The sequence below is a fragment of the Polypterus senegalus genome, chromosome 4 (genome assembly GCF_016835505.1).
Source record: "Polypterus senegalus isolate Bchr_013 chromosome 4, ASM1683550v1, whole genome shotgun sequence".
NCBI classification, from domain to species: Eukaryota; Metazoa; Chordata; class Cladistia; order Polypteriformes; family Polypteridae; genus Polypterus; species Polypterus senegalus.
Genome location: NC_053157.1, coordinates 100,039,692 through 100,054,000, shown reverse-complemented (window position 1 = coordinate 100,054,000; position 14,309 = coordinate 100,039,692). Strand labels below are relative to the sequence as shown.

At 38.7% G+C, this 14,309-nt stretch overlaps 1 protein-coding gene across 1 annotated transcript in view; it reads left to right on the top strand.

Annotated features, from left to right (window-relative positions):
- dctn6 (dynactin subunit 6) overlaps positions 1-14,309 on the top strand; it is a 167,677-nt gene that overhangs the window by 100,630 nt on the left and 52,738 nt on the right. The window contains exon 6 of the mRNA XM_039751097.1: positions 12,189-12,331. Within this exon, the coding sequence (XP_039607031.1) occupies positions 12,189-12,331 (143 nt within the window). The remainder of the gene's footprint in view (positions 1-12,188; positions 12,332-14,309) is intronic.

Genomic DNA, 14,309 nt, shown 5'->3' with positions numbered 1-14,309 from the left:
TTCTCTCGCAGTTTCAATGAGTTTGTGCCAAACACCACCCTGACCATCTCATCTTCCTCTGCATAAGCACAGTCCTTCACCCGTGAACATTTACCGGCAGTGTTTGTATTGGATTGCCGCTGATGGACGGCCTTATGTGGGCAGGCACTAAATTACAAACGCTAGTGGCAGCCTGTCTATGAACTTAATTTAATATAAACTTACGGTTCACGCGCGTGCTTTGTTTCCGCAGTAGCTGTACTTATGAATATGCTTGTATGCATCATTTGCTTCATAATGTTTTTCTGCCTTCTCAATTGTGAAATGGCGTTTTGTGCTCATCGCTGTTTGGAGTTCTTCCTTGTTCTCTACGTACTTACGCAGGAGGCGTGATGATGTCACACGAAACTCCACCCCCCATATGTATACATACAGTGGAACCTCGATTTACAAGTGTTTTGCAAGACGAGCAAAAATTTTTAATATATTTTGACTTGATAAACGAGCAATGTCTTGCAATACGAGTAGTATAGATACACTTTGTCTGCTGAGCGTCATGTGATCACAACTGAGCTGATGGTTCTTCTCTCTCTCTCCTTATCTCGCTTGCTCACTCGCCCACCACGTCTCTCTCTCCCTTATCTCGCTCGCTTGCCCAGCGCGTCTCTCTCTCTCTCTCCTTATCTCGTTCACCCAGCGCGTCTCTCTCTCTCTCTCTCTCTCTCTCTCTCTCTTTCCTTATCCCGCTAGCCTGTCTCTCTCTCTCTCTCTCGCAATTGTCTCCTATTCTTAGTCTGACTCTGCTTGCCTCACTCATATAGTCAACATCCGTATGAGCGTATACTGTTTACTACAGCATTGTGACTGTGTGTGTGTGCACTGTGAAGTGCGAGTCCCCATCTTGCTCCCCAAAACACAAAGCTGAGTCTCAGTACTTTAACACCAGCTTTATTCAGCTTAAAACAGCAACAGCGCTGTTATTTATTGTAGCGGGATTTTTATAATGTTCCTTGTATGACCCATTGACGACAGACGCTTATAGCATGTCTGCGATCTTTTTGGATGCGCTTATACGGCGAGCTGCTACAGCACTGGGAGACTGCGATTGCTTTGGGACGCTCTTCCACGTGTCATCCTGTTGGGTGGAATCCCACATAAGTTTAGAAACTCACACCAGCCATGATTCTTTTTAAAGGTAAAGTGCAGGTTAGTTTGTATTATGTATTTTACTTTATATTTTGTATTAATCATATTTATATGAATAGTTTTGGGTTGTGGAACAAATCATCTGAGTTTCCATTATTTCTTATGGGAAATTACGGCTTTGATATACGAGTGCTTTGGATTGCGAGCACGTTTCCAGAACAAATTATGCTCGCAAACCGAAGTTCCACTGTATATCTATACTAATAAAAGGCAAAGCCCTCACTCACTCACTCACTCACTCACTGACTCATCACTAATTCTCCAACTTCCCGTGTGGGTGGAAGGCTGAAATTTGGCAGGTTCATTCCTTACAGCTTCCTTACAAAAGTTGGGCAGGTTTTATATCGAAATTCTACGCGTAATGGTCATAACTGGAAGCTGTTTTTCTCCATTTACTGTAATGGAGATGAGCTTGAACGCCGTGGGGCGGAGTTTAGTGTGACATCATCACGCCTCCGTAATCACGCAGTACATAGAAAACCAGGAAGACCTCAAAAGCGCTGAAGAAAACATGCATTATATAATTGAGAAGGCAGCGAAACAATAAGAAGCGGCGAGGGACATATACAACCATATTCATGAGTTCTGCTACTTCGGAAACAAAGCACGATGTAAACCTACACTTTAAATTAAGTTCATAGACAGGCTGCCGCTGGCGTTTGTAATTTAGTGCCTGCCCATATAAGGCCGTCCGTCAGCGGCAATCAATAGCAAACTCCACTAAATATTCACGGGTTAAGGACTGTGCTTATGCAGAGGAAGATGAGATGGTCAGGGTGGTGTTTGGTACAAACTCAAGCGAAACTGCGAGAAAGTTTTAAGTGCCAGGACTAAGGTAACATTAAATACAGCCATGGACATAGCGAGATGGCACCAGCACAGCTGGGAAACCGATGCATGTACACGGCGGCTCCGTGAACTGGCGCAGTGCACAGATAAAAGCAACAGTTCCAAAGGCTGAACAAAACCGAATTACACAATTGAAAAGGCAGCAAAAATATGAAGCGTCTGATACATACAAGCATATTCATAAATCCAGCTACTGCGGAAACAAAGCACACGTTGGAAAAAGTCAATGTCCGCTAAAGGAAGACAGTGTAAAAAACCCGTGCATGCAGTGTGTCAGGTCTCAGATAAAGAAGAAGGCGAGCTGTTTATTGATGCAGTAAGAAACGAATCGATGAATGAAACCTGTCATCTTTACAGCGATTGACAAACACGGAATGTAACTTGAACACAACACATCCTACAAATACGAACCTGATTGAAAGAAATAATGATAATCAAATCCTTGATGACAGCAACACTCAGTAACACTCACAAAACAAATACTGTATATTGACAGTCATGTTACGTTATTTTTAAAATGTTCCCTTTTCTTTTCTAGCTTTTTAACACACTACTTCTCGCTGCGATACGGGTATATATATATGTATATATATATCCCGATCTACATACTCGAATAATGGATACTTTATTAGCCATCAATGATTGTTTTGGTAAAGCCATACTCAGTGTATTCATTAGATGAGCGGTAAAAAGTAAGGCGAGGGAGGATGACTTATTGAGGCATGCAGGCTGTAGTGCGTCAACTCTATCTGAATTGCGCGATCACATTTGAAAAAATATATCTTTTCAAGTTCTATTTAGTCCATATGTGTCAAACTCAAGGGCGCGGGCCACATCCGGCCAGCGTGTAATTATATCCGGCCCGAGATCATTTTATATACTGTATTATTGTTATTAATGGCCGGGTATATGAAGCGCTGGTAACACAATAAACTACAGATCCCATAATGCAGCGCTTCAGCTGCCTTGCGAACACTTACGCGTTAATCAAGTCTAGCTTATGATGCTGCAAGTTATTGCGAAGCTAGCTCACACGATGCTGAAGAGAAAAGTTGATTCTGAAAATAGAGCCTTTAAAACCGATGGGAGGCTGAGTATATGTTTACTGAACCCGTGTGTCTCATTTGTGGAGCTAATGTGGCTGTAATTACAGAATTTAATCTAAGGCGGCACTATGAGACAAAACATCAGGGTAACCTGAATGCAATGCAGAAGATACAGAAAGCAGAAGAATTAAATAAGAATCTGACACTTCAGCGGACGTTTTACCCGTGCACAATCACAAAGTGATTTCAAGTGAAGCTGCTTTTATGGGAGACACAAATGCACCAGTGCAATTTGCCCCACTTTCCCTGTTGCCAAGTAATGTTAAACCAAGTCGTCACTACGGTGTTCCCAAATCGCACTTTGCTGATAAACTGGCGCACTGAGTTTGCGGCGCTTTGGTGACTTTGAAGAACAAAAAGTCCGTCTACATGCGGCTCGAACCTTGTGCATGTTTGGTAGCACATATCTGTGTGAGAAGCTCTTCTCAGTGATAAAGACTAACAAAACAGCACACAGGAGTCGCCTCACTGATGAGCACCTGCAATCCATCCTGAGAATCTCCACAACACAGAACCTCACACCAAACAAAGCGAACTTGTTGCCAAAAAAGATGCCAGGCGTCCAGCTCTAAAATGACATATGAGCAAAGACAACTGAATGATTTGATTTGTTATTGCTGAAAGGAACACATTTTATTTATATTTCTAGGTTTTGTTATGCAGCATGTTCATATTTGAATTTGTATAATTTTGACAGGATATATTTTTATGGAGAGCAAAATGTTTTGGGATATTTAAAATCTAAGTTTATTTTTATATAAAATTACATAAGACTAAAGAAATTTGAATGTTTGTTCTTTTAACGTTTACTTTATTTCTAACTTGTATAATTTAGACAGGATATATTTTTATGGAGAGCAAAATATTATAAGTTGTTTAAGGTTTGAGTTGATTTATTCACAAATAATATTCCTGTCTGTTTTACCATTCCTACCAAAGATATTTCTGTCGACTAAATAAAAATTCCTTCTATTTAAAATTTAAATAGAACTTGAACAAATCGATAGTTCATAATATCCACGCAGACTTGCACGTAAGAGCGGGAGTTATCCGTTTTAACAAGCAGCGTATTGCACTGATACGAAATAGCTGTGTGTGTATGTATGTATGTGTGTATGTATTTATGTATGTATATATGTATATATATATGTATGTATATATGTGTGTGTATATATATATATGTATATGTATAGATATGTATATATATATATATATATATATATATATACACTGTGTGCACAATTATTAGGCAAGTGAGTATTTTGACCATATCATCATTTTTAATGCGTATATTCCAATTCCAAGCTGTATTAACTTGAATGCTTATTGGATTTAAGCACGTCAGGTGATGTGTATTTGTGTAATGATGGAGGGTGTGGCCTAAGGAGATCAACACCCTATATCAAGGTGTGCAGAATTATTAGGCAGCTAGTTTTCCTCGGGCAAAAGCGGGCCAAAAAAGTGATTTAACTGACTCTGAAAAGTCAAAAATTGTAAAAAGTCTTTCAGAGGGATGCAGCACTTTTGGAATTGCTAAGATATTGGTGTGTGATCACAGAACCATTAAACATTTTGTTGCAAATAATCAACAGGGTCGCAAGAAAGCGTGTTGAGAACAAAAGATGCAAATTAGCTGCCAAAGATTTGAGAAGAATCAACGTGAAGCTACCAGGAACCCATTATCCTCCAGTACTTTCATATTCCAGAGCTGCAACCTACCTGGAGTGCCCAGATGTACAAGGTGTTCAGTGCTCAAAGACATGGCCAAGGTAAGGAGGGCTGAAACCCAACCACCACTGAACAAGAAACATAAGTTGAAAGCGTCAAAACTGGGCCAAGAAATATCTGAAGACAGATTTTTTCAAAGGTTTTATGGACCGATGAGATGAGAGTGACTCTTGATGGACTAGATGGATGGACCTGTGGATCAGTAATGGGCACAGAGCTCCACTCCAACGTGGAGGTGGGGTACTGGTATGAGCTGGTATTTTTAAAGATGAGCTAGTTGGACCTTTTGCATTGAAAATGAACTCAAAATCAACTCCCAAACCTACTGCCAGTTTTTGAAGACACTTTCTTCAAACAGTGATACAGGAAAAAGACCGTGATTTTTATGCAGGCCAATGCTCCATCACTTGCATCGAAATTCTCCACTGCGTGGCCAGCCAGTAAAGGCCTTAAAGATGAAGGAATAATGCCATGGCCCCCCTTCCTCATCTGACCTAAACCCTATCGAGAACTTGTGGGCACTTCTTAAACGCTAGATTTACGTGGGAGAAAAACAATACACCTCTCTGAAGAGTGTCTGGGAGGCTGTAGTCACTGCTCCACAAAAAGCTGATCGTCAACATATCAAGAAACTGACAGACTCCATGAATGGAAAGGCTTATGACTGTTATTGGAAAGAAGGGTGGCTATATTGGTCATTGATTGATTGATTTATTTTTTGAAATGTCAGAGATGTTTATTTGTAAATTTTGAGGTGTTTGTTTATTATTCTCACTATAACAGATGAAAATAAACAAGTGAGATGGGAAAATTTTCATTTTCCTTTAGTTGCATAATACATCTGCACACTAATAGTTGCCTAATAATTGTACATATGTATTCCCCTGATGATGTTCACACTCACATTTCCGTTGTGAAACATTCAGGTTTCAGGTTTATTAACATTTTGGATTGACTGATAGCACTGTGTTTGTTCCATATTAAAATTAATCCTCAAAAATACAACTTGCCTAATAATTGTGCACACAGTGTGTATATATATATATATATATATATATATATATATATATATATATATATGTGTGTATATATATATATATATATATATATATATATATATATATATATATATATATATATATATATATATATATGTGTATATATATATATAAATATATATATATATGACAGCAACACTCCATCACTCACAACAGTGACAAAACAATTACATTGACAATCATATTACGTTATTTTCAAAATGTTTCCTTTTCTTTTTCATTGCTTCTTTAACACACTACTTCTCCACTGCGAAGCGCGGGTATTTTGCTAGTGTATTTATATATATATATATAGACTAGCAAAATACCCAGCTTCACTAGCAATACTATAAAATTTTCATTAAGAAGAAAATTAAACCTTTTTAAACTGAGGAAAATATACCAATAATTATTTGTTAAGGATCTCTTTGTATACCACATTGTGAGTTTGGCCCTCCGGTTTTAATATGACCAAGCTGTGCGCTGAGCTTATTCTTGAGCATGCAACGTACAGTTGGCCATGTGAACAGTAATCTTGTTTCAAATCTCACAGTTTGGATTGCTTCTGTCATAATCGGTTTGAGTTTCATGGTTTGTTTCAATTACGACAGTATTTGTAGGACTTGTGTTGAAGAGACATTGGCATCTGTCAAGCATTGTAAGTATACAACCGGTTTCATCGATAACTTCACATCCAGCTTTTGAGAGTTTAAACATTCATAAACATCAAAGTGTCCACTACTGAAATCATCACCTGTCAATCTAAGATGTTTAAGAGGCATTGGCGGTTGTCAAAGGTGTAAAATATTTGGCCATTTTGGTACACTTGAAAGCGACAACCGAACAATTCAGCGGCAGCCATCAACTCACATGCAGATGCATAGGTGAAGGGCTTAAGCATTTTACTCTTCTAGTGCTCCTGTGTAGAATAATTATCTCCTGTACCGTCATCAGTCCACACCTTGAACCTGTCCCAGTCATTCAATACATAAGACACAATGTTCCTCCGGATATCAAAAGTGAGCCTGATATGGCCGTGCAATATGTAACAAAGAGAATGGAAAAGGTAGGTGCCATCTCCGGGCATGGAAACCACTCGGTAAGTGACAGTTCTTTGAACGATGGTGATCACCTCAATACACATGTTAATGGGGGTACGGTTGGAATGATAAAGGAAATGGGTACCTGAACAATGTAAAGTAATTCTAAAATACCTACACAATAACTATAATCGTAATAAATGAACAATAAAACAGCGGAGGAGCCGTGGATTAAATAAAAAGGCTGTAGTCATCAGCAGGGAGACGTGAATCCCATGGCAATGCAAGGAAGGGAATGTAGAGACTGGAGCGACAGATGGCCTTATATAGGCATGCAGCCAACAACGTGGGAGGCGACCGAGCTGCAGGCTATGGACATATATATATATGTACGTAAGTAGGATTCAGTTAGCATTGGGAACTCGCGTACCAAATTTCTTTAAGATGGGCCCATAAGTAACAAAGACCTTTGAAAAGTTCAATATGGCGGCCGACAGTGGCATCATACCACCGAAATAAGTACCAAATTTCAGCCTTCTACCTACACGGGAAGTTGGAGAATTAGTGACATTGGAAACTTCAATATGCCGTCCGACAGTGGCAACATACCACTGAAATAACTACGAACATCGGTTTTGGTTAGCGCAGGGAAGCCTCCTACCAAATTTCGTGAAGATGGGGCCATAAATAAGAAAGTTCAACATGGTGGACGTTGTCGACCGTTATGACTGTTACGCGTAGAATTTCGAAATGAAAACTGCTTAACTTTTGTAAGTAAGCTGTAAGGAACGAGCCTGCCAAATTTCAGCCTTCTACCTACACGGGAAGTTGGAGAATTAGCGACGTTGGAAAGTTCAATATGGCTGCTGACAGTGGCGTCATACCACCGAAATAAGTATGTACATTGGTTTCGGTTAGCGCGGGAAGCCGCCTACCAAATTTCGTGAAGATGGGGTCAGCCTTCTACCTACATGGGAAGTTGAAAAATTTGTGACGTTGGAAAGTTCAATATGGCAGCCGACAGTGACGTCATACCATCGAAACAAGTACGTACATCGGTTTCGGTTAGCGCAGGGAAGCCGCCTACCAAATCTCGTGAAGATGGGGCTATAAATAAGAAGGTTCAAAATGGCGGACGTTGTCGACCGTTATCGACTGTTATGCCTGTTACGTGTAGAATTTCGAAATGAAACCTGCTTAACTTTTGTAAGTAAGCTGTAAGGAATAAGCCTGCCAAAATTCAGCCCTCTTCCTACACGGGAAGTTGGAAAATTAGTGATAAGTGAGTCAGTGAGTGAGTCAGTGAGGGCTTTGCCTTTTATTAGTATAGATATGTGTATGTGTATATATAGATATGTTTATATGTATATATGTATATACAGTACCAAAAGGCCAAAAGTTTGGACACACCTCTTCATTCAATGTGTTTTCATTATTTTCATGACCATTTACATTGGTAGATTCTCACTGAAGGCATCAAAACTATGAATGAACACATGTGGAGTTATGTACTTAACAAAAAAAAGTGAAATAACTGAAAACATGTTTTATATTCTAGTTTCTTCACAATAGCCACCCTTTGCTCTGATTACTGCTTTGCACACTCTTGGCATTCTCTCGATGAGCTTCAACAGGTAGTCACCTGAAATGGTTTTCACTTCACAGATGTGCCTTATCAGGGTTATTTAGTGGAATTTCTTGCTTTATCAATGGGGTTGGGACCAGCAGTTGTGTTTTGCAGAAGTCAGGTTAGTTGGGCGATAATTTATTTTTCAACAGGACAATGACCCCAAACACACCTCCAGGCTGTGTAAGGGCTATTTGACCAAGAAGGAGAGTGATGGAGTGCTGTAAATGGTCATGATAATAAAGAAAACACATTGAATGAGGAGGTGTGTCCAAACTTTTGGCCTGTACTGTATGTTTATATGTGTGTGTGTGTGTATATATATATATATATATATATATATATATATATATATGACAGCAACACTCATAACAGTGACAAAACAATTACATTGACAATCATGTTACGTTATTTTTAAAATGTTTCCTTTTATTTTTCATAATTTCTTTAACACACTACTTCTCCGCTGCGAAGCGCGGGTATTTTGCTAGTTCAATATAAAATTGAGATTGTTTGCATTGGGGGCTGGGGGGGGGTGTGTGTGTAACACACTCCAAATATCAGACTTCTGTCACAAATGCTGTTTAGTCAAACATCCTCAGTAATATGTGGCTCCCCCTCCGGTTGTGGTACACATGTATTCAAATCCTGTTTCACATAAAAATTAAACACCACCTGTCTGCTTTTGCCTGTCTTTCCTAAAATATTCACCTAATCTCTTATTTATCTATGCCTCTGCTATTTCTGTAATATGTAAGCCCAGCAGGAGGCGTTGCAGCACCCCAAACCCCAGACACAACAATACAAACACAAGTCCCAGGTGGAAACAAATGATTTATTGTACAAGTACTTCTGTTATACAGGTTTCTCTGTTAAATAGTTAATTGTTCTCTATTACTGTCATCTTTCCTTCTCGTGCTCTCTCTCTCACACTTCAGTGAGCTTTATCCTCATCCTCAACTCAAGTGAGGAGTGGCTTCCTTTATACCAAACCCAGGAATACTTCTGTAGCCGCCTCATTGCATCTAGGAAGCACTTCCGGGTCGGGGAGAACGCCCCTAAACGGAGGAAACCTCCTTCCTACAGCTGCCTAACACAGCTCTCATGAGACCCAACCTATTGGAACTCCAATTCCCTTTGAACCCTGCGAGACTGTATATGGGAGACCTACCTTAGAGCTGTTGCTACCTGTCGAACCTGGAGAGTACATGGCTCTGGGAGGCAGTCTCCTTGCATCCTTCCATTACTAAGCTGTCTCTGCCTGCTAAGGAACCATCTGTCTCAGTGGGGATGACAGCCAACCCGTGTCCGCTGTGACCCTACATATAAGTTCTACTCCTTTGTTTTATTTGACATACTGCATTAAAGCAAGCATTTTTTTCTGTATTGCTCATATACTTTGGCTCTCTCACTTTTTGGCTAGAACTTTCTCCCTTGTGTATTTGTTGTTACAAAATCTTGTCCAAATCTCCCTGCCCCCATTTTCTAGTTTAAACAGCCTTTAACTAGCTTACACATATACATCCCTAATAGATTAGTGCCCCTCCATTTCAAATGTCAAGAGTGATGTTCCACAGGGGTCAGTGCTAGGGCTGCTGCTATTTTTAATACCTATAAGTTATTTGCATATTAATATAAATAACTACCTGGTTAAGTTTGTAGGTAATACCAAGCTATCTGGATTTGCAGGTAATCTAGAATCCATTGAATCGTTACAGAAGGACTGGGATAGCATACAGGATAGGGCAAATTTAATATAAGTAAATGTAAGGTTTTACATGTAGGAAGTAAAATTGTTAGGTTAGTGTACATAATAGGAGGTCTGAAAATCAAAATGACACCTTATGAGAAGGATTTAGGACTTAATGTGGACTTGTCACTATCAACTGCCAGTCAGAGATCATCGGGAACAAGGGGACACAGTTGGAAACTGTTCAGGGGTAAATTTCACACAAGTATTGGGATATTTTGCCTTATGCAGAGAACCATAGACACATGGAATAAGTTACCAAGTTGACTGATTGGAAGGTTTACCATCACATAATACAAACCACACAATTGTCTTTGTCTCTGGAGCAAATCTGCTTGTCATTTCTCCAATGGTTAAATCATCCAATGCCATTGCAACTCTATTTCTCTCTGGGTCAAGGTTTTGAAGTGACACTCTGGAGCTCCCCATACCAGCCTGCCACCTCAAGTATATCAAAATTACCATATACTTTACAAGGTCCTGAAGATAGTTGGGCACTTCCAGATCTGTGGTTGATGATCCTGGACAGTATGCACAATTTGCATTGATCTTACCTCCAACTGTGACCCACCTGTCTCTCTTTCACTGGTCTAAAGGTTTTTTTTTACACTTTGGAGGTCCACACAATCTCTATAAAGAACTGACAGTTCTGTACTACAATGCAGGCTAGCTGCTTCTTCCTCAGGTTTAGCGACCATCAGCCTCTTATTTCCTACAGATGTCGTCCTCAGAGAGACAAGGCTCTTCTAAGCCTGCCTCCAGATAGTACAGCATCAAGCTGCACTTGCATTGTATTTGCCTCATTATTAAAATTTGGATAATAGAACTGCTGAACATCTTTTTTATCAAAATGTTCATATTTTAATTACATTATTTAAGATGTTGAATATCAGTTTAAGGGAACAACTATTGAGATTTGACACCTGCTGGCACATTAAGCTCTTCTTATACTCTCAGCCCTTGACAGTCTGCTGTGTGTCTTTGTTTAAACTTTTCCTTTCTCCTGTTTGCTTCCCTGAATGCCTGTTTTTCTAACCCTAAGGCCCACTTTTGCTTTGTTATTTTCAAATCTGGTGTCATGACCTACACTGCACTTAACAAATCCACTATATCAGGGATAGCTAACTCTGTTCCTGGAAAGCTGCAGTGGTTACAGGTGTTTGTTCCAACCCAGTTGCTTAATTAGAAGCCAATCCTCACAAATAACAGATCATTTTTAATTGTGTAGCTTGTTAGTGTTTTAACTCTATCCTGTCAGTTCTTTCTTAAATAATAGCTTTTTTTCCTTTCTAATGATACATTTATCATCAAGTGATTTGAAGCCTAAAACAGAGTAATTTTGAGTTCTTCACTTTCTCTTCAGTTTCTGAGTACTTAAACCAAATAGTGAATAATGAATATACACAAGTGGAAATGGAGACAAGCTAGATGTAGAACTGCTAATTCCTTTGTCATTTGCATCTTATTGCTAATAGCGAGCAGTTAAAACAAAGAATACAGCTGTTTAAGACTGAAATATGCAATTTAGGTTTAAAAATCTTGACAAGTGATACAACTACAGTGAACCAGAAAAATGTCACATTAGCAATAAGTGCTTCATCAGCAATGAATGATTTTGCATGAAACAATTCGACTGGAACAAAAACCTGAAGCAACTACAGCCCTCTAAGACCGATGTTGCTCAGCCCTGATTTAAAGGGTCTGAGTCTTAAATAGCAAATAAATTAAAGAATTTCAGAATTTGCTGACACAGATGTTTAATTCACATGTTTATTATGAAGTTGTTAAAAAGTTATCCCCCCACCCTCACCAGTGTTTCATCATTATTTCTATGGAAAGTGTTTATGTTTAATTTCTATATTTCAGCTGAAGTTGGAAGAAATGTGATTCTTACCAGTGGATGCATTATTGGAGCTTTCTGCCAAGTTAATACATGTGAAGTCATCCCAGAAAATACAGTCATCTATGGCTCAGGGTGCATGCGGCGGGTGCAGACGGAAAGACCACAGGTAGTCTTTAATTCTTTTGTTTCAAAAATTGGAGTACATATCAAGGTAGTCAAATAAATATTTGGCACAACTTAAAAAATACTTTAAAACTGTACTTTATAGCTGGTGCAAGTGTTCAGTTGAAGCAGAAAATAGTTTCTTCAAATCAGCAACTGGATAAAAAAGTGAACTTTTACAAAATTTTTTCCTAAGCAAAGCATCCTCATATAGGTTAGATAGCTCTAAACTGCTATTCCAAGTTTAGCTGATGCTGTATTTAGGATACCTTCAACCGCTTTTGTACTTCAACAATATGAATGTATTAAAACTTCAAAAATAATAAAAGACAAGCTCTAATAACTGCAAAATGCATTAGTCCATATTTCTTTGTATAATACATACCTTGTGAAGAAAGAGAAGTATAAATATGAGAAAAGCAAACAGTTAAACTTAGTCTTTTACTCATTATACTTTCATAGCTATGATGATGCAAACTTTGTCTTCTATCTAACCTTCTGTAAACTGTGATAAATATCATACCTTACAACATTTCCTAGCTGAGGTTTTACAGATTCTACATGACTTGACTCTAAATTATTGTCTCATAATTTGATTCCTTTTAGTTCATGTACAGTTTTTGTTTCCTTTAACAATTAAATCAGTTACTTTATTGAAAAAATAAAGTCATTGTTGGCAGTTAAGTGATCATATTATTGTGTAAAAACAGATAAGCAAAGAAACACTACCTTTAAGTTCTTGTACAGCATCCACCTGTCAAATCTTCAGTAGCTGAAATTCATTTTTTCCTTACATCAGTGCATTTTATTTCACCTTTCATGGTAACAAAGGTATCAGAGATAGGCAGAACTTAAACTAGTAAGAATACAATGTCATCTATAATAATAAAAGGCAAAGCCCTCACTGACTCACTCACTCACTGACTGACTCACTGACTCATCATTAATTCTCCAACTTCCCGTGTAGGTAGAAGGCTGAAATTTGGGAGGCTCATTCCTTACAGCTTACTTACAAAAGTTGGGCAGGTTTCATTTCGAAATTCTATGCGTAATAGTCATAACTGGAACCTATTTTTTCATCCATATACTATAATAGACTTCTGCTCGATGCCCGTGGGAGGCGGAGTTATGCCTCCCACGTAATTTAGTGTCTGCCCATATAAGGCCGTCCGTCAGCGGCAATCCAATAGAAACACTGCCGCTAAATATTCACGGGTGAAGGACTGTGCTTATGCAGAGGAAGATGAGATGGTCAGGGTGGTGTTTGGCACAAACTCGGCAAAACTGCGAGAGAAACTTTTAAGTGCCGGGTCTTAGCTAACATGAAATAAAGCCGTGGACATCGCACGAAATGGCACCAGCACAGCTGGGAACCTTTGATGCATGTACACCGAGCAGCTCACGTGAAATGACGCAGTGCACAGACAAAAAGCAACAGTTCCAAAGAGTGCTGAACAAAAACTGAATTGCACAATTGAGAAGGCAGCAAAAAAATATGAAGCGTGTGATACATACAAGCATATTCATAAGTGCAGCTACCGTGGAAACAAAGCACATGGTGGAAAAAGTCAATGTCCCGCTAAAGGAAGACAGTGTAAAAAAAAACCTGTGCATGCATGAAACCTGTTATCTTTACAACGATTGACAAACACGGAATGTAACTTGAACACAACACATACTACAAATACGAACCTGATTGAAAGAAATAATTATAATCAAATCCTTGATGACAGCAACACTCATAACACTCACAAAACAATTACTGTATATTGACAATCATGTTACGTTATTTTTAAAATTTTCCCTTTTCTTTTTCATAACTTTAACACACTACTTCTCCACTGCGAAGCATGGGTATATATATATATATATATATATATATATATATATATATATATATATATATATATACCCGATCTACATACTCTCAAATAGACAAACCACACATGGCACAATGGTAGAAGCTTCGCCTCTAGCGCCGA